This window comes from Cygnus atratus, chromosome 1 (genome assembly GCF_013377495.2).
Source record: "Cygnus atratus isolate AKBS03 ecotype Queensland, Australia chromosome 1, CAtr_DNAZoo_HiC_assembly, whole genome shotgun sequence".
Lineage (NCBI taxonomy): Eukaryota > Metazoa > Chordata > Aves > Anseriformes > Anatidae > Cygnus > Cygnus atratus.
Genome location: NC_066362.1, coordinates 164,190,410 through 164,211,198, shown reverse-complemented (window position 1 = coordinate 164,211,198; position 20,789 = coordinate 164,190,410). Strand labels below are relative to the sequence as shown.

General features: G+C 42.4%; 2 protein-coding genes across 10 annotated transcripts in view; one reads left to right on the top strand and one right to left on the bottom strand.

The window, feature by feature from the left end:
* Positions 1 to 3,983: 3,983 nt before the first annotated feature.
* KCTD12 (potassium channel tetramerization domain containing 12) lies at positions 3,984 to 9,280 on the bottom strand. Its single transcript, XM_035561310.2, has one exon. The coding sequence runs from the start codon at positions 9,111 to 9,113 to the stop codon at positions 8,109 to 8,111; it is 1,005 nt and encodes a 334-aa protein (XP_035417203.1). The 5' UTR covers positions 9,114 to 9,280; the 3' UTR covers positions 3,984 to 8,108.
* A 145-nt stretch (positions 9,281 to 9,425) lies between these two features.
* ACOD1 (aconitate decarboxylase 1) overlaps positions 9,426 to 20,789 on the top strand; it is a 35,152-nt gene continuing 23,788 nt past the window's right edge. For 2 of the 9 annotated variants that reach the window (XR_004780919.2, XM_050708373.1), the window contains exons 1-3: positions 9,426 to 10,035; positions 10,743 to 10,911; positions 17,978 to 18,069. Coding sequence is in view for 8 of the 9 variants with exons in the window: in XM_050708373.1 (XP_050564330.1) it covers positions 18,022 to 18,069 (48 nt within the window). In the remaining variant the exon portion in view is untranslated. The other 7 variants (XM_035561299.2, XM_035561302.2, XM_035561304.2 and 4 more) reach the window with 7 other exon arrangements.

Here is a 20,789-nt window from a genome sequence, read left to right as displayed (position 1 = left end):
TTCTCAGAAAGTCTCAGAGCCCTCAGATAGCTCCAAAGAACTGGAAAAAACCCATCATCTGATGGTATTTGAAGAGAATGAAATTGGGTAATTTAGGAACTTCAGACCAGCCAACCTCTCACTTATCCTGTGTTATCCACCTATCCAGTGTAAAAACTACCTGTCCGTGTAATAGCAAGTAGGAGATGATACTGAAAAGTTGAGTGACACAGTAATGTTCATCAACATTGATGCATGGAAAATACATCCTCTCATATTAGTTTTACTTTGTTTTTTAAGGTTATTTAGAAGTCACATTGCAGCATGAAGTTTAATAAGAAAACACTTTCTAGGCTACCATGTGTTTGGACTGATAATTGGGACAGCATTTGAAGGATGGAGCACACACCCACAGTGGTGGTATACTGAGAATAAACCCGAGTGACACCTTAACCCCTAGGAGTGTCAGTGCAAATCATGGACAGACGAACAGGAAAAAAACAGATAGAATAGAGAAGTTTTACTTTGCATTGGTGTGGTTTGATAAAGATGTTGATAAATTGAGGATTTAGAGAAGAAGCATGAAATGCATAGTGTGCACTCTGTTTAGCCATCAGACCACTTCTCCTGGCACTATTATTATGTGAGCCAATCCAGGGAGCTGCTCTGGTTGAAAACTAATCTGCCTTGTTTTGTTTGCTTGTTTAAGGTTTTCAGCTGCACCAGGTCCCCAGACAGGATCACCACATGGCCACACAAACAGTGCCAACACAAAACCACTTAAAGGGAAGTGTGTCTGGGAATTGAAGGAAAAGACAGGACAGTAAAAAAAAAAAAAAAAAAAAAAACAGATCTAGTTCAAATGAAGCTGCTGTGGAACTGTCTCCAAGCATATCTACAACAATTCTCTCCAGTCCCATGGCACCAGTGAAGGAGATGTTACAGATCCTTCTGGCTGGGAGCCAAAGCTAGTGACATTCAGAGTGGGACAATTTATCAAGCGCTAAGATCTCTTCTTTTTCACTAGCAGTACCTTGCATGAGATTAGATGGCAGTCCAAACGACTTCACTGTTTGATTTAAAGACTCTAGGCTTTATTCAGGGAAGTCCTGCAATGTGTGCTATGTAGAAAAGCAGACTGGATGATCTGGATGTTTCCTTCTGTCCTCAAACCCTAGGAGATGATGTGTTGAAATTCCTCCAATCTTTTAATCTGCAAGCGACCTGTAAACTTGGGTTATTCAGACCACAACACTTTAAGCAACTATAAAGCTATTTTTAACTGAGTGTCTTTATCATCTCTTTAGCATCACAGCAGATAAACTATTAGGCAGCCTACTCTAAGCAGCTAAATCTTTCCCATATTCCAAACATCCCCTGAAACAGCAGATAACGTGCAGACCTTGGAAGCAAATCCTAGAAATATGTGGTTGAGAACCCTAACGGAGAAGTGCCGACGTGTGGCCGCCAGGCTGCACGGAGCTTAGCAGCATACAAATGCTGCCCTTCTTCACTCAGGCCAGGTGCCAGCAGCGGGGCTGAGCTGGCTCAGGGACTGCTCATCCATCTCAGTCCGTGCTGGGAATGGAGCAAGGCAGAAGGAGCTGCTGCAGTCAGGGCTTGGGATCTGGCTCCCAGCTGCCCTCCCAGCTCGGCTATGACAGCAGGAAGGGAAAGGAAAGGAAGGTATTGCCATGTAGCACTTGTGAGTCACTGCAAGACCTCCTTGTCCCTTGCAGCTTTCTGAAACAGTGACATCTTGAGCTCTCAGCTGTAGGAAGATGTTGAAGAGAATTTTACAAGGTGATGAAAGTTAGGAATGCTTGTGAAAGACTACAGATTTGGGGAAAAAAAAAATCTGTAATTGGGATCCCTTTCTTTTTAAAAAAAAAAAAAAGTTACAAGTTACATTCCTGGAAGAGTCGCTGCCCTTTTAAAGGAAAAAACTACTCTTCTAATAATCCCAAACATTGCTGTATTATGAGGGGGGAGATTGTCACCACGCTATTCGGAAAATCTGAGTCAAAACCAAACTACATCCAAATCTACGGAAATCTGCGTAGTTATGGTGATATGCTCTGCCGAAGGACTGACTATTAAATGTTATTGTGACCCTAAAGTTCAACCACTAACAGAAAGAGTTGAAACTAAGGTGGCAGCATTGTGCGTTATTGCAGTTAGCTCAGAAACCAAAAAAAAAAATCACTCCCATCATCATACCAGCACTGCGTTCCCTCTAGAACAGTGAGTGTGCGCAGGGAGAGGACTGGAGCAAGGGGCTTTTCCTTTATTTTTTCATTTCAAGCCACAGCCTGCTCCTCAATGAACTAACCAAGGTTGTGACTTTATCTCAAAATGACAAAGGAAAATAATAGATCAAATGCTCCTTATTAATGGCACTGTTTGTTTATCCCAGTCTAGACAGCCTGGTCTCCTTTTCCCTAGTTGAACTTCAGTGAGTTAACACTTACTTTAAAAACTCTTCTGAACAAATTAATAAACTGCAGAAGGTTATCTGGAACTGTGCAACATCTGCATGCTGACACCACAAGACACGTTGGCTTTCTTATGTACTCCTGTGTGAACTTCCCTGTGTGAACAAACAAATGACAAGCAGGTCTATAGTGTTTTGTTTTTGTTTTTCATGTTTGCAAGATAAGTGCGAAGTGTGAATTTATTGTTTGGACTAAACAAAAACGCCTTGAACTCCTTGTGGTATCAAGAAATTTCCTGAAAACTTCATGAGGCTGCTACCACTATGTGTAAGGATTTCTTCTAGCTCTTACTTCCTTGCAAGGAAATAGATCTGTTAGGAACCTGACTCACTGTTGCTAACAGCTTTGATGGAGGTATAGAATATTCCATACTATGTGCTAAATAACTCTTAGAGCAAGAAATGTATAACAGAGCTCCATTTTATTCCAGCTTGAACACAGTGGAGAGAGGAACAGGGAAGAAATGTGATAATATGACTGACAGTGGTTGCTGTCATGCTGCCTTTTTTCCAACAGACTTGCGATGGTGGCATTGGTACTTCAGCAATCATGAACAACAATTTTGTTTAGCAGCAGAGCCTTACAGCAAGTACAGTTCACTGTGAAGAGACAGCACACACAGCTCAGCTTTATGAAAAACAAAATTAGCAATCAGTTTCATAAAGCTCATGCTAGTGCTTTCTAAATAAATAAAGCGTTTCCGCTATTTTTTATTAACAAATACACTGAAGATATCCTATAATAAAAAACTGAGTCAAATGTGGCCTTTGGAAAATATTTTCTTGTGCATCACGATCATTTTCTGCTCGCCAAAAGGGCAGGAGTCCTGAAAGCTCCACGTTCATAACAGAAATCCTCTCCAGCAAAGGTACCAACAGATGGGTTTAAGACAGACAGCCAAGGCGGGCTGTTGTAACAAGACTCACAGCTGTCAGAGTTGCTCTTGGAAGCAATGCAGAAATTTGCAGGCTGGGAAAAAAAAAAAAAAAAAAAAAAGAGTTTTAAGCCATTCTAGCACACCCATTCATTTGGTTGACTGGCCAGTGTTGCAAAAGTGAGCGTGGCCGCTTGCCTCCTCAATCTACAGGGACTTACTGCACTTGGACTACTGCATCCTCCTTTGACAAAAGATTTTATATAAACAGTGCCAAGCGTTAATTATAGTAATTTGTTGTTAGCCTTGTTTCCTAAGGAAATAAGGCTCATGCACTTGCATTGCTGTTTGGATGGACATCTGTCCTCCTTAGTAACTTCTGAGCTCATGGGCAATTTCAAACAAAATTGGAAGAAAACTCACAGATGTTATACTCTTACAAATGCCATGAATATTGCTGGTTGGGTAGAGGAGAAAAACAACAAAAAACCTTCGGTGTAGGAGAAGATGGCTCTGCCAGAGCATGCCATCTTTTGCCTAGTAGAAGTAAAATAAAGGGGACTCAGCTGATCAGAGTAATTGAAGTGGTAAAATAAAGGAAATGAGACTTACATCTGCAGAAAAGACAGTCAAAGTTTTGCTGCTTATGGAACAACCTCCCTTCTTGTATTATGGGATAACAAAACTCTCAAATACGATCAAGCCATCAAACAAAATGATTTGATCAACATGTCTTTGCATTATAACCATTCTACCCAAAAAAGATCTATTACATATACAGATGCTTTACACAAGTGGATTTTACAAGCATTTCATTATTAATCTCCTATGAATCCGACCACAGCACATCCCACTAGGTTTATAATAGTTCATAGGTCAGCCAATACAATCACCATTCTGTTCCTTAACAGTTTCTACATGTATTTCTCTCAGATCTTTCTTTGGGTATTAATGGTTCTTTCATTATACGAATATTGTATCCAATTTCATTATTTTCTGGCTTCATTAAAAAAATAATAAAAATATTTTGTGCTTTTCAGATTAAGCTATTTAGTCACTATGGTTTACTGAGGACTGATTTATGCTGAGTAGTATCACAAAAATTCTGTGACACTCTAAAGGAAATATGCAGTCTGAGCATTATACCTTTCTGTTTGTCATGCTACGGGTGTTACTAGAAATCCCTATTCTTTATTCAGTGTTTCTGTTTTATTTATCAGCTAGGAGCCTTTGCTGAAGTTATGAATATGAGACTGTGGAACACAATGCAAAGCTAATGACATCTTTAACAAGAGTAAAAAGGACAGCATAAATCACAACTGAGTTAATATTTAAAGAACAACAATTTAATTTGGTATGCATCAGTTTCCTAGGAGGATCTTTATTTTCAATGCTATACATGAGAAAGTAAGAATGAGTAAGTGGTTTGTTATCTACATGTATAAAAATATAAACATCCTATCAAACATCTGCGAAGTCATCCTTCATGATATGCATCAGTGAAAAAGACCTATGCCTTAACTTCCAATTAAAGAATGACTGCCTTTGTTTTTAATAGCACTTACAAATGCTACTGCATTTATCTGTAAGTATACGAACTGTGAACAACTGCTACATACCATATACAGGACCCCAGCAGTGTGCCTCTGGATTTTGTCCTTCCGCAGATTAACAGATTAGCAGAGTCATCTTGTTGATCCATTCTTTGAGCTCTCACTAGAGGGAACTATCCAAACTCAGTGACCTCACGTGGGGCATTTTACCTCTTAAAAATTTGACTGAAATTACCGATTAACATTTAAGAAAATATCTATAGTCTTCTGTGGCATGTCATAAAAAGACTACTGTATTTATGGCACTATCATTTTAAACCAAGATCTTGGTAACTCATAAGTAAATCAGGGGGCCCGTTGCCTAATACTAATCATGCTTAAGAGTTTTGAGCACAAACACAAATATTAAAAAAAAATCAGTTCATGGTTTTATTATACCCACTTTTGCTTAAAAATATGAGAGTTTCTGGGTCATCTGCCAGCAAATGGGTAGGCATTCACTGATCAAAATACAGGCAATCTTTGTTTTAGAGATGCATTCAGCCACCTAGAAGTTTAGTTATGATTCACATTCAAGCAAATATGCCATCAATTTCAGTTCTACAATTATGCTGATATTCATTTTCAGTTTTATCCTTAGAAACAGGAATAGGAATCCAATAAAACATTACCATATTATGTACATAGCGTAATATGCAAATGTTCAGCGAGATATATTATGAAATTTTGTAGCACTAAAATGATTAAAAAACTAAATGATTCGTGTAAAATGTTTATATACTGTATATATATATACACTAAATCACAAGTTCAATTCAAAACTGCCCCTATTCATAGCTTCTATGATGGATTTAGTAAGCTACAAGATTCTTAAAAAAAGAAAGCCATCTAGAGTGAATTTGAACACTTTACTGAAAACTGATTTTATACAAAATATTAAAAAACATACTTCGGAAGTACTTAACAGAAACTAGAAAAAGACAGTCATTATTCTTGAGAATGACATTTTAAAGACCTAGTAGCTGTGATCAATATCCTTTCACTTGTGGTATAAATAAGTTATGCACAAAGAAATCATCTCAGAGTAAGGCATAGGACAAACAGGTTTCATTCTGTCTTCAGGTGTATTGGCCTCTCACTCTATCTTATTGCTCATCTAACATGACAGGTTACACATCTCTGTCCTTTTAAAAATACCCCATTATACATCTATCTACAACTGGACAACATTCAGAGCTTTCATATGTGCATCATCACTTTAATCACACTGATAAACAATCTTGCTAACATAAAAAAAACATGGCTATGCAAATTATTTTCAGTTTTACGCAATTGTACATGTACTTAGTGAAAGACCAAGTGGTGAACACAAACACTAAGCACTGAAACTCAATGCATACGTAGCTACAGCTCTTTTCAGAGGAATTAAGCTTTTAAAAATAAAAATCTACAATGAAATTCTTTGGTTAGATACAAATGCTAGCAGTATTTCTAAATTTGGGGTTAGAACAATCTGCTATTCAATAGTTTTAAAAATGCAACTTCAACCATTAATATGCTAAATTCTTCAATACTCAGGATATATTTACGGTACTTTTCTGTTACTATCTCAAATGGACAACACAGGTTTCAAAATCAAGTTCGGGTTTTAAAGTGCTTTTGTACTCAAATCTTCAGGAATTTATTGGAAAGAACTGCTTCATTTTCCATACTGTAAAAACCACTACTCAGATTATATGTTCCAAAGCAAGCTACAGCTGCCTTCTCCAAGAAAGAAAGACTGTTAGATAACATGAACACAGCTTTAAAGGGGTAATTTCCCCTGAAGAAAGCTGGCATTGTTCTTGTTTTCATAAGGATGGGGCTTAATGCTTTCTAAGAATGACTGTGTCTAGGAAGAGGTACTGAACTCTCAGCAGTGTCACTTTCCCAATAATACTGCCATGAAAAACAAGAAATTGTTTCTTAAAAAAAGTTGCTTCAGCATCAATTCTGTTGGCTTCAAAGTTTTACAGCACTAAAATGACAAAACAAAGTAATAAGCAGGGTGTTCTTGACTACAATTATAATGTACATCTGCTTCAATTCAATATACGTGATTTCACCTTCACGGGACGAAGGCCCTACTTTCACAATAGCAAGCCTGGCTGTTACCTCACCCGTCACTTTGAGGGTGTTTAAGGAAATATGCATTGAATTTTCGATGCATATTGCAGACAGTGACTTCAAGAGAATCATAAGGACTTCACACCACCCATGAAAGTTAAAATGTACAAGCATTTTAGGTTTTCAAAGAGTTGTCACTTGACCTTTAGTGGGCACAAACGTGTCTCTGAGGACACTTTACAGTTCAAGTGGTTCATTATCCAGGGAATCAGTCCTTTCATATCAGCCTCACGCACGTGCTATGCAGGCCATGGCCCAGTTTAACAGCCTGGAAAGTTCAAAGGTTTAGGCAGAAGAGAGGGTATGGATATGGATGCAACTGGTCACAAAGGGTCACACACACACTTCCTGCAAAATTATTCATCTCTACAGGTTAAATGTGAGCTGCTGGACCAAGCCTTCACAAACAGGTATCACTTTCAGTCATTCACAGGTTGGCATCGCTTTTGGGAGGGGAAATAATATGCACCACTGCAAATCTGCCCAACAAGGCAGAACCTCAGTGGGAGGATGGGGATGAGAAAAGACAACTATTTGTTGTGCCACCTTCAACAGAAGTCACTGAAAAGCAACTGGAAAAAAATAAGTTCCTTGGCCCCTAAACGACTCTTGTTTTTTTTTAAATATCCCACCCTGGCAAGGCTACTATCCACCACCTCCCTCGTGCAAGGAGAGGCAGGAGCTGTGCACACACACACACACACCTTCCTGGGATGGGTGTTTGTCTACCATTGCTCTCCCTCCTTGCTACCACCACAGCTACTGGGGGCTGTGAGGGGGGAAACAGCGGGGCGAGAAGGGAGAGGGCTACCGGGCTGCGACATGACGGCAAAGACGCCACAACATGGCGGCCCAGGCGGGACACGAGATGGCGGCCAAAGCGGGACGTGACATGGCAGCCCCGACGGGACACAACATGGTGGCACCCCACCCCCGGGGCTCTCAGGAGGTGCGTGCAGGAGCAGAGGGCTGCAGGGGCTGGGGGCGAGGAGGGCGAGGGGCCGCATCCCGCCTGCAGGTCCTCCTTGTGCCGGGCGGGGCTCAGTCCCGGCAGAAGACGTACTCGGTGTAGCTGGTCCAGATCTTGTCGTCGGCGGGGCCGCCCTGCTCGGGGGCGAAGGCGCAGGTGCCGGTGGAGGAGCAGGCGGCCATGCGGAAGCCCGCCTCGGAGAGGCGGTCGAAGGCTTGCTCGAGGAAGTTGAACTTGAGGTAGTAGCGGGCGGTGTAGCGCTCGGGGGGGCGGTCGGGGTCGCGGCTCTCGTTGAGCGTCTCGCCGAAGACCTCCTTGGCCAGCGCCGTCTTGCCGCACACAGTGATCCGCGCCACCCGGCGGAACTTGGCGTCGGCCTGCGCCTCCCTGCCGATGGTGTAGGAGCCGCGGTAGCCGATGGTGATGTACCCGGAGCGCCGCCCGGCCGCCCCGTCCAGCGACTGCGAGGGCGTCAGCAGCGGCCCGCCCGAGGGGCTGCGGCTGGCGGTGGGCGACGGCGCGGACGCCCCGACGGCGGTGCCGCCGCCGCCCCCTCCGTCGGCCGGCTCGGCCTCCAGGTAGCCGAGCAGCGCCGGCGGCGGCTCGTCGGCGCACAGCGAGCCGTCGCGGTGCAGGGCGGCGGGGCGGGCGGCGGCGGCGGCCCGTGCCTGCGCCAGGCGGCGCGCCAGGTCGGGCAGCTGGAAGTACTCGGCCTCCCGCTGCAGGCGGCTGCGCTCGGGGAAGTGCTCGGGCAGCACCAGCTGCAGGTCCCGCAGGTAGTCCAGGATGTAGCGGAAGAGGAAGCCGTCGCGGTCGAGGAAGAAGCGGCCCTTGCTGTCCCGGGGCAGCTCGCTGGGCTGCTGCTGCGAGAACATGCGCCAGAGCAGCGAGTCGCGCACCGACACCACGGTGCAGCGCCGCGTCACGTACACCTGCCCGCCCACGTTCAGCTCCACGATCTCTGGGAAGGACGACCAGCCGCCCGGACCGCCCGCCGCCGCCGCCGCCCCGCTCCCCGCCGCCGGCGAGACGCCGCCGCCGTTGGGCAGCCCGCGGGCGCTGTCCGCCAGGGCCATGCCGGAGGGAGCCCGCCGCCGGCGGGGAGCCGCCGCCGCCGCTCCTCCTCCTCCTCTTCCTCCTCCTCCTCCTGCCGCCGCCGGAGCCTCCCGCCCCGTCGGTGCCTGGAGCCGGGCGGCCGCCGCGCTCCGCTCAGGGGCCGAGGAAGCGCCTCCGTCGGGCTGCGAGCGGCGAGCCCCGGCGGCGGGGCCGCGTTTATGTAGCGGGAGGCGGGGGAGGCTGGCGGGGGGCAGAGCCGAGCGCGGGGAGGGGACGGAGACGGCGACGGGGACGGACGGGGGACCCTGCGTCAGCGCCGTCCCCCCGCCCCGTCCTGCCTCCCTGCCCGGCGTGGGGCAGCGGCTGCCCCGCGGACCCTTTTACTTCACGCAGGAGGGAAAACAGCCCCGGTCTTGCCGTCCTCAGTCGTTTATGCCGAAGTGTAGGAGCCGTGGGAGCTGCTGCAGCATCTCCCGTTAGGTGGCACCGGCATCGGGGCTCGGCTCCGGCGGAGCGAGGCAAGGCACCGGTGGTGGGAGAGACCCCCGAGAGGATGGGGTGTCCGCCGGCCACATGTCGAGCAGCGGTTTGTCGTGAGAGCATGGCTCCTCGTGTGTGTGTGGTTATGTATGTAGCTGGGTGCCCTTACAGCTGGGATTTAATATGGATTAACTAGGTACCTCAGGATCTGCGTGAAACATAAGCACCTATTTAAAATGCGTTGGCAGAGAGCATTTAACTTATGGTTCGGGCTTTTGCACGAATTTCATCTACCTTTCCGTGTTTCTCTACAAGCAACTGCAAAGAGCTGCTGCTTTGGTGCACTCAGTTGCTCTCCTTTGGGAGTTTAAAAGTGCTTTCTTCCTCAAGAGAACAGCTGAAAGGACAAGGAGGTCTGAGGAGTGTGAAGGCAGCAGGCAGTGCTTTCCTTTCCTTTCACAGGTGAGAAAGAAGCCGTCTCTGCCCTGTCCTACTGTAAATACCGTAATGCATTGGTCCACGAACTAGAAATCAGGAGATGCAGAGACAGGGTTAAAAGTGCTTCAAATACTGAGAAATATGTGCGGAAGGAAAGGCAAAATAGTTCTCAAGAAGCAAGCTAAATTTGCCCAAGAGAAGAAGAGGAAGAAGAGAGGGAGTTGAGAAATAAAAGTTTTGAAAAGGGAATAGATGACAAAAAAAGAACAATGTGTTGCGAGAGAGCTGACAGAGGTATTGTGGTCTAAGGAAGGATGTGCACTTGGGGCACCGGACACTCGGAAGTTACAGGAGATTAATCTGAATAAACCTAAGAATAAGGTACCAGAGATGTGGAATATTGCTTTTTCCATGTGGAAAAGCAGGCTGCCAGGACTTTGACCATCATGTATTTTCATCTGTGGGAGCAAAATGGCAAATTAAGTTAATCTGATATTTTGCTGACATTTTATAACAAGCGACTTGTTTCCATCTCTCTCTTCCTTATTTTGAGAGGAGTAGGAGAGAGGTTAGAATCATAGTTTTGGAAGATCAGAAAAAAAATAAAAAGGCTGAATGCACTTGATTTGCTACCCGTTTAAAGATACACATTTGTCACTAGATAAAAAGGGAAAATAACATGACTTAACTGCTAGCACACAGGGGATCTTTGTTTTGTTTCCTTATTTTAGGGACAATTCACCAGACTAAAAGCACTTGAAAACTGCACATTGTGTTTTGCTGGTAACAGCTTCATGGAGTTACTTTTGCCTCTCGGTTTCTTAATCTGGTGTGTTCCCCCCCACATCACCCTGCTCCCGGCCATACTTAGCAAGAAGCCACTTCAAGAGCCTCCCACAGGTTTGTATTTTAAACTCAGCTTCCCTCGTGTGGGCTCTCTATTGAGAGCACTGTGATTAAACTGTGCACCCAGAAGATGAGATCATATAATACTCGTGAGGGCAATTATTCAGAGCAGAATTTGCAGTGGAAGATTTTGTATGTACCAGCAGGCAAGTCTTACAGATGCTTCTGTATAAATGGGATGTTTAATTCATCTGTTAATTAAACTTAATTTCCCTGTTACCAAGTGAGTGTTAACGTAGGCTAACAAAAACACAGCAGTAACATATGCATTAAACTTGAACTTTTTATTTGACCCGAGCTATTTGTTAGATCTGAGAGCAGACTTTAAGACCTGAGCTTAATGAATCTTCCCGCTCATGTTTTCAGAAGTTTTACAAATGAAAAAAGATACGCTATTCCTTCTGACATCAGTTCTCCAGAGCTTTATCTCCACTTGCCTGTCGGCTGGTGGGAGGCCAGAAGAGAGGACCCATGGTGCTCCCGTGTGGCACCTTATGATTTCCAAAGCCATGCACATTGTAGGGGTCATGGGACACAGCTGCAACAAGCACCTTGCCTGGGCCACCGTCCCAGGTCTTCCTATAGGGACACAAGCTGATCCACCCCACTGCAGCGTGCTGTGCTCCGAAGTGCAAGCTGCCCACTGACTCGCCTTCCCAGAGAAAGGTACTGTTCATGAATCTTGTTCACCAGTCCTGGGCAAAGACCCAACCTGCAGTTTGTCACTGAGATAGCTATCATTTTCTGGGCTTAAAAATATGCACAGCACTGAAATATTTGGTTTGAAGCAACCTCTCTTCACAAAAAATATCTTCTCTGGGCATCTTGCTGCAGCTTTATGCAAGCAAGATTATGCCTGGCTGCGTGGATGTGGTTATTGAAATTTATGTCTTTAACATTTTTTTCAGAAGTTTCATTAAATACTCAACTATTTTTTTCCTCCATTTCCCATCTCTTTGTATTTGGCTACATTTATCGCCAATGAGGATAATTGGATTTCATCCAGGGGTACTAAATGGATAAATGCAACTATTTTCATGTATGTGTCAGTCACCGGTTGCATAACACAGCCATAATCTCAATGTTTTATTCTTATTTTGTGTGGGATACGCAGTGAAATATTAGTATGTGTAACATTCAAGGATGCCACGAATGACGTGGTAGGCATACATCCCCCGTAAAGAGAGTTAAATATGATCTAGTAGACAGGCTAGGCTTTATGACGATAAATGTGCTGTTGAATTTCTTTAACTGTGCGGTACCGAGGCATTTCTGAGCATTAGCTGCTTCAGGTAAGACGGTCATATTTCAGTGTTTGCTGTTAGCTGTCTACTGGGACTAGCTGTGTTGGATGCATGCTGTTTTAATCTGATAGGATCCAGCAACTTTTCTTCCTTTAGTATTTTGAGTTTTCACTGTGTTGTGAGTTTTTGGGGTGGGGGGTAGGTGCATTTGTTGTGTCAATGTTTAGAAGGATGTTTCCATCACGATTCCCAGTAACGCTAGCGTGGGATGAAGAACGAGTCTGTTTTTTCTTTGCATTTTGGGTAGTGCATCCATGGGGGGTAATCTGGTGCAGATTTACTCAAGCAGGACAATTTCCTTCACAAACAGTAGAGGAAGGGTAACACCTAGTGGGAGTAAACCCACATTGCAATTAACAAATGTAAAAGGCTCCAAAGTATTGCCAGCACGACCCAAAATACGTATTAAAGAAATGCCTTTTTAGTCACAAAAAGTAGAAGTAAACTATGATATTACTATATTCAGCTTTTTCCTATGAATCTTTGCAAAGCAAGAACACATCCCTATTCTGAACTATAAGTGGTGGTTAGTATTTATTATTTCTCCAAGTCTGTGTTATGTGAAATGGTATTACTTCGTTTAGAAAATGTCTGTTTAGACGAGATTAAATTGTTTTACAGTTTAATACTGCATTTAGTAAATTATTCAGCGTCCTGCATAAAAACAGCAAAAGAGCTTATTGACTTAAGCTGAACTAGATGCTCAACTATGCTCATTAAAGCTTCATAATCTTGCTTAGAGGATGCAAGAAAAATAATGTGTTAGTTCCACAGCAGAGTTTATTGTCTAAGAGATGGGAACACTTCACATATTTGGGACTTAGATGCTCTCTCAGTGCATGCAGTTCATTGACAGTCAACGGATGGCTGTGAGGTGAGTCCTTTCCTGTTTCTGAATCGTTGCTCAGGGTTGAATTGTCAGGCTCTGCGTTATATTCCAGTGATACCAAGTAATGTTGCCAAAAAAACTTGAATTGTGTGTTATTCCACGCAAAGACAGAAGAATTCTCCTTCAAAACAGAGTGTTCTGTGCAAACTCAGTCTCATGCGCTATTTATAGCTGGACAGCACAAATACACAAATCCATAGATTTACATATTTCTTGGTAATTGTAATGAAAGCTATCTATGAAGTTTTATCTGATAATATCTGTTAATAAAGATTACTGTGCCTGTGTGTTTGCATATATGATTGAATATGTTTAGCTGGAACTGCATGTTCTAGGAGGTCCAGCTGCTATGAAAATACACGTGTTCAGGCACGAATGAAACTGAAGCAAGAATCATAAAATAATGCGGGTTGGAAGAGAATTTCAGTGCTGAAGCAATGAGCTCCTGCCAGTGTGATACAGCCATTGCTCTGAAGAATTTTGTGAGGGCAATCCTCTTCAGAACCTGGGGGAGAGGGAGGGAGGGAGGGAGGGAGGACAGACAGCCATCAAGTCCATATTCTGTGCCCTTGGCTGATACAGAGCTACTACCAACTGTAGCTGAGAAACATAATCAAGTCAGCAATTAGTGAAGTTCAAAGCCATACTAATTTTCTTCAAGCACCCTTTCCAAAATTTGAATTTTCAATGTAATGATGACATGCAGGTTGTTTCTGCCTCAGTAAAGAAGAGCATCAAAGAAGACATCTTCTGCACAAATCTTGAGCATCACTGAATTTGTAGGACACAAGAAACGAGTCTGTGGACCTTTCACCAAATGGGGAAGTATCCCCAACTTCCTCTTTCCAGATGATATCAAGGAAAATGTGATGATTGAGTTCCTGTTTCCCTGCTTTAGTTATCAGAAAGTTACAGCTCTGTCAGATACCAAAAAAAGCAGAGGACAGTTATGTCATTTTATAGTATGTAGTGGTGTAATATTTTACATGCACAGCATGCGGTTTTTCTCCTGTGCTAAATTATTCATCATCCCTATGGAGTGGTTTTAAGCCGGTGTTCTTTCTGTGAGCCTTGGCTCTAAGAGGTTAATTTTCCATATCACTGTGAAATGTTTCATTCACATGTTCAAATCTTCCCTTGGCAATTTTTCTTTCTGTGAATAAATAGCATTCTGACCCAGCTTCTACCTCAGTAATGACAGAAAGACGATCAGACCTTTGCAAACACGAGTAGAAGCTACATCGATCTTCTACATCAACCATCAGCGTGGGTCAACAGCCTTACGCTGTGTCCTAGATTTTGACTGTATGAGGATTCAATAAAGGAGTTTCTCCTAATATGGAAAATGTAACATTATCTATTTTTAACACAGCTAATTAGGATATCAAAAGCAACCTCTACTCCCACTTATTATCAGCCTGCATTCCTCTAGAGTCTGTCAGGCTTCAGACTAGTTTTTAGTGTGAAAAAGCAAATTTTTTTGTTATGAGTACCACTTTCTCTCATTGTGAGAGGTAAGTGTATGAGATGTAAGGGTACTGGCAGTGCTTCTCAGTACTGAAGGCCACGGGGTAAGAAGTGAAGGCAAGTATCAAGGATCAGGAAAGGCTGAGAGTGGTCCAAAGCCAGAAGTCAAACCTTGGAAGGAAGCTCAAAACAAAAGATAAGAGCATTGGTTTGCAAAGGAGCAAGTTAAGAATTGCCCCTAAGTCTGTTCCTTTGAGAAGCTAGTCACAAGGGTGGTGTCACTCGGGGGCATGAAGTCTATCCAAGAGAAAATACTTTTTAATGTAATTTTCAAAGGTTACAGGTCTTGCTTAAATCCTTTCCTTAGTTCTGAAACTTTTTTTTTAACAGAAAATTTCAAAATGTATTGATTAATCTTTCCTACAGAGTGATTCTTCAAAGATAAAGTAGTTAATAATAAAGACGTTGGTGACAATGTGTTTCAAATTCGATCTGTTCACTCTAGCTGTGATTTTAGCTCTGAGTTAGCTGTGGGTTATACTATTCAGTAACATAGCACTTTTCAAAGTCATATTTCTGGTCAGTGAATGATAATTTGTTTGCTTTGGCTTTCTGTCACTGTACCAATGTAAGCTGTGCTTAACCATTATTAACTGTTTAATTTAGATTAAAATAAATTAAATGATATAGTTCGCTTTAACAGACTCAGCAGTTGACATTTGCTTTGTTCTCTTTGCATCTTTTTCAATTGAAATTGATGTAAAATTCCTATTATGTTTAATAGAAGAAATACCACGGTCCTTACCAGGGATGCTTACAGTATCCATTCAAATACAGATGAGAAGAAAGCCCTTAGGTGTGAGCCCACAGCAGTCACTTTAGTATAAATAAGTTGGCAACTGATTTTTGACAGGACTACCTAAAAAAATGTTTGCATTATTTATTTTTTTTTTTACCTAACTTTTGATTGCAGAATTGAGTGTACTGATGTCAAACCCTGCTTGTTTTACAGCCCACCTAAACTAACGAGCAATATTAAACTGGGAAGGAGTGAATGGTTTGACAAAGATTATTTAGTATCTCACAGTTCCCTGCTTGCTAATGTACCCTCAGGTTATCAGTCCTGAAGGATGCTTTGGGTATGGCAGAGGTGGGCCCAGCTTTCTCCTGGGCTTCATGAGTATCTGTCCACCAGACTTCATCTCCTCTGACACAGACCGACATGCAGTTAATGAGGTCTCATTAAAGCCTCAGTGTTCACCTTCCCACCTGGGAGATGAAAAACAGAATTTATTTGCACACAAAAAAGACACTGTACTGTTAGGATGCCCAAACTAGTTTCTGATACTTTGGCCTCAGAGTGTAGGCCCCGCTGCATGGTATGCAGCTCCACCAGTTTTTGGCTGCTCCAAACATCCTGGAAGACATCCATTTGGTCAGGATCTCACTGAAGTACCCATCACTCATGGCCATAACCATGGTTCATGCCAGTGGGGACATCTGTGAGTGAAGGCTGTCAGTAGATGTGCTTAGCTCCTGCAGGCAGTGCATCTCAGCTGCACAGCCATGCCCAAAGGAGGTGCTAGACCTCCTGCTTGCTGACACCCTCCCTGACCCACCACATAAACTAACACATCGTAGCAAATACATTTCTTTTTGCGCGCTTGGCAGGGAAAATGATGTGCTGCCTAACTGCTGAAAATCTCTGCCTAGCAAGTGAAATAGCAGGTCAGCCTCTGCTAGCACCAAAGCTGAGTTTGGCAGAGCATTTCATTCACGAAGTGCCAGCCCTCATCCTCTGCAGTGTTTCTCAACTTGCATTCCTACCTCCTTATCCACTGCAGAACCCAACTTGAGTTTTGGCTTGGACTGAGTTCTGTTTTTTCAAGCCAAGCTCGAAGAAACTTGGAATCAACTTCGTTAGGCATAGCTGATGGTTCCCCAGCTTCCCGATGTGCCGTGCTAATGAGGTGTTATTGCACAAAGTAATGAAAAGCAGCTGTTTCCTACCTGTAAATTAAAACTGAGAGTTGCTGCCGTTCATCTGGAAGTAAGATTGACATGGCTGTCTTCCTTCCCAAGGAAGTTTACTGCATGTATTTTGCTCTGTAGTTGGAGAGGCCAAAATGGGATTAAATTACTGTGTCTAGAAAATTCTGAACGTGCTTTCCTGTTCCAAGTTTACATGAAGGAATTAGCACTCTGCTTACTATTTCCTGTAAGATATTATCTGTGTACAATATCTGGGATTTTCAGTCGTGTATGTAAATAAAAGTAATACATTATTTCTTAAAATGAACATACCAATAGAGTAAATGTCTGAGAGGTGCTCAGGATGTTCAGAAATATATGGAACGAAGAGTGAAAGTGTTCAGATTTAATGAAGTTTTAATGAAGCAAGCATCTGAATTCTCAAACAAATCACAGCCACTTAACTGCAGTGGTCTGCAGACTCTTTAAGCCCTCAAGAATATAGGAATTAGATTTTTAAGAAGTGCTCCTCTCTTTGTATACCTGCAAGCTGTTGACAAAATAAAGATTGCTCTGGCTTATGAATACAAATCAGGGGGATCAGGTAGCTAAACAGAGGAATTATCTTTCCCATCTCTGCAGCAAGACAACTGCAGGAGTATATGCCATAAACTTTTGCTGTCTTGTAAAGATCTATACCCATGCAAAGGGACCTGTTTGTTTTCACTTTGTAATTGTTCATGTGTGTTGTGTATGCGTGTCTTTTGCCAAAGTGCCATCCTCAAAAAATGTAATGCTTTCTTTGTTGTTTGTTTTTAACCATATGCCACAAATCTATGTTGTGTTAGAACCAATTCCCCTAAATAATTCCCTTTCAAATAAAACAAGCAAAAACAATCTGTTTATCTCAGGGAGGTTAAATCACATAGAAAGAGATTGTGATTATAGGTTGGATCTTGGTGAAGGGGAAGCTTATCTGAGAGGCAGAAGATAAGCATAAAACCTGCAGTCCAAGTGGCAAAAAAGCTTCTGGAATAAGAAAAGATCTCTTTGTAAGTCAAGACTGTCTGTGACTGGCAGTCCAAAAAAAAAAAAAAAAAGAATAAATTGCCAAGCATAAGCATGGGGGAAAAAGAGAAGGGAAAAAAATTGAATATATAGCTAAGAAAAAGCAAAATATGTACGAAGGGGAGTGATAGCAATTCTTTCTGGATTTTACGAGCCTTCAGTTGCATATTTTGAATGTTATAGTAGTTGTATAGTATATAGAGTTAAGGTAGTTAGATAGCCATGTCTTTAGAATTGTGTGTAGGTGATAAATGTGGTTATTCAGACCTGTTCGATAATGGCGTTATTTTAAAGAGTAAAATATTCATCAGTAATGTATGCATGTGATTTCTCTTCCTGATCTCTCAGTCTCTGTCCTCAGGTCAAGGCTGATGTGGCTGTCCCCTTGACTTCTAATGGAAAGAGATGGCGTTTGGGTCACTGCCTTTTGACAACAGTAGATTTACTAGTAAGGTATGTTCTGTGTACGTAGTCCAAGTATTGTACCTTCTTGCTTTCACTATGATGGTGCAGGTTTTTTCCATCAGCTAGAGTGAATATATTCCATGCACCTGTTTGTTTGGTTTTGTGTGTGTTTTTTGTTTGGTTGGTTGGTTGGGTTTGGTTGTTGTTGTTGTTGTTGTTTTGTCACTGATCAAAAATTGTTTTGATACTGTGCTTTCTTCATGAAGAAAAAATTGGTTTACTAATCTCAGCCAGATATCATCAGTAAGCTTACCGAGCACTTAGACCTTACAGATCACAGATCACGTCACCTTGAGTTAACAACCGGCTTGTTCCATTCACTTGTTCTGTATCTTATTTTGGGTTTTCTTGTAGGATTTAAACATCTTCTCTTCTATATAACATTCAGACTACCTGGGGCACAAACACTAGGTTCTGTAAGAAGCTTTGCCACTGTGTAGAAATTCTTGGTTCAAGAGGCAAAGCTAATTGGAGGTCTTAGTCACACAATTTCCACTTACTTTAATTGGAGCTGTTAGGCCAAAACTTTCCCATACTTTTGACTAACTCAACCTTTGTTATTATGCAAATCATAAATCCATCCATATGTCTTCTGGCAAATTGGTGCAGAGGAAGCACAGCTAATTTAATTTGTTAATCCCCACCCTTAAAGCACAAACATCTATCACCTGAGCTGGTTAGGCAGCTGTTAGTTTTGTGCTCTTGCTGCTGTGTTTGAAAAACTGACAATATATTGGTAAGTGAAGTCTAGATATGTTTTGTCTGCTAACACTGCATGAATAGACAAATATGTACAAATTTACCCCATATAATTTTCTCTTAACATAAACTTTCTATGCTTGTAAAGTTAGAATTTCATAGCAGCCTATTACCCATCTTACATTTAGATTTCTTGATTTTTCTGTCATGTTTTACATAGTCTGAGAGCATCAAGTGTTTAATGTTCTAATTTGCATTAAGATTCACAGTAATTTTCTTTAGAAGGGACTGAGTATATTCACAATGCTTTGGCACGGCAAGCCTCCTGGCTCGATGCGTCCAGACCAGGATGCGGTCAGAGATGTTTCTGGCAGGACATACCAGGCACCAGGCTGCCCAGGTGGCAATGCTGTTGAGTCACTGTCTCACGGCTGAGAATTGTGTCTGTCTGCTGAAATACTCCTCTGTTCCACTCTTGTTCGAACCACCAGCAGGGTGGTATATAGTATATAAACGGCACTGTTTGAATTTGCACCAAAGAAGGAAAGGAGCACGCTGTAGGCACTTGTCTCGGTCAGCATTTTTGCTGACACCCTGAAGAGTTCCCAGGCTACAGGCAGGGCTCAGGCTCATGTATGTGAATGATTTATGAGCAAGGACTATAACAGGGACAGATGAATGGGCTCACAATGCAGTGTTAATACACCACGGGTGGAGAAGCAGTAGGCAGCTTGACTTGCCATGCGAGGATGATCCTGATTCAAAGTATCAGAAGACAAAGTATGAGCAGGTTGTAATGCCATGCTGCGTGCCAAGTGCTCTGACTAATGGGAAAAATCAGTTTTCTTTAGAATCTAGCACAAGGAAGAGTTGTTCCAAAAGCCAGAAAGCAAATCTGTCCTCGTGAAATCCACATGCAAATGTAAATACAGAAGTTGACATTTTGGCCTCTCTCAGCTCAGTTCCCTGTGGTTTCGGCCAGGATTTCACCCAGCATGCAAGACTGCATGCATTGTATGCGTGCCTTTTCATATACATTTATTTATTTCATCTAAACATTTCTGTGGGGAAGATGTGAAAATTCAAGTTTTCCAAACACTACAGTGTTTTTTCTTCAAAACTTGCGCAGTTGTTAGAGAAAATCACCATCACTTTTATGGTTTCTGGCAACCTCTGCAATTAACTTGTTAAAGTATAAACTCTAATCAAATTTATTTAATAAAGTCTCATCTAGAGCTCCAGTTCATCTTATCTATCTCATAAAACCCCAGTGTGGTTTCTTTAGCACTGTCTTTGTAGTAATCCTAGAGCTCCCCTTTGCTAGTCATGTCTGTCTTGACCTTGTTAATCTTGATGAACCGTGTATTTTGCTAGCTCCATCTCCATGAAACTTTAGAATATCAATAGTTGTTATTAGTATGTGCCAAGGATGTACTGTTGTAGCACAAGGAATTCTGTGATAGTTTCTAGTATCACCTTAAAATAATAACTGTGTAGGCACATTTCTGGTAGTGTTTATCAAAGGCAAGACTTCTAAGATTCAAGCTGATCATTTCAGTTGTAGAGGACAGGTGATGTAGAAAAAAATATAAATGCAAGCATTCTCACTCCTAAGTCATGTGTTTTAACATTTTTCATCTTGATTTTCCTTTGTGTTATTCTATTATCACTCTTTCTGGCAATTGTCCATCATACCTTAAGGACAGTATTGTTAATCTAAAGCCTTAATCAGGTGAGATGCTGACTGCCTACAGTTTCACTGCATTGCTAACAAAACTCCTTCCATTGATCTAGCCAAAGATAACAGCATCAAAGCACGTGACTAAGCTGCAAAACAGAGATGGCAAGATGGCTTATTTTCTTTTTGAAACTGTGACAGCAAAGTAATTCTGACTTATTTTATTCCCTGATGTTTTGAGAAGTGTACAGTTAACTATGACAGTAATTTATTATTATTACTGTTATTGTATTCAATTTACTTTTGCAGAAAATGTAATTTTAATGGTAAA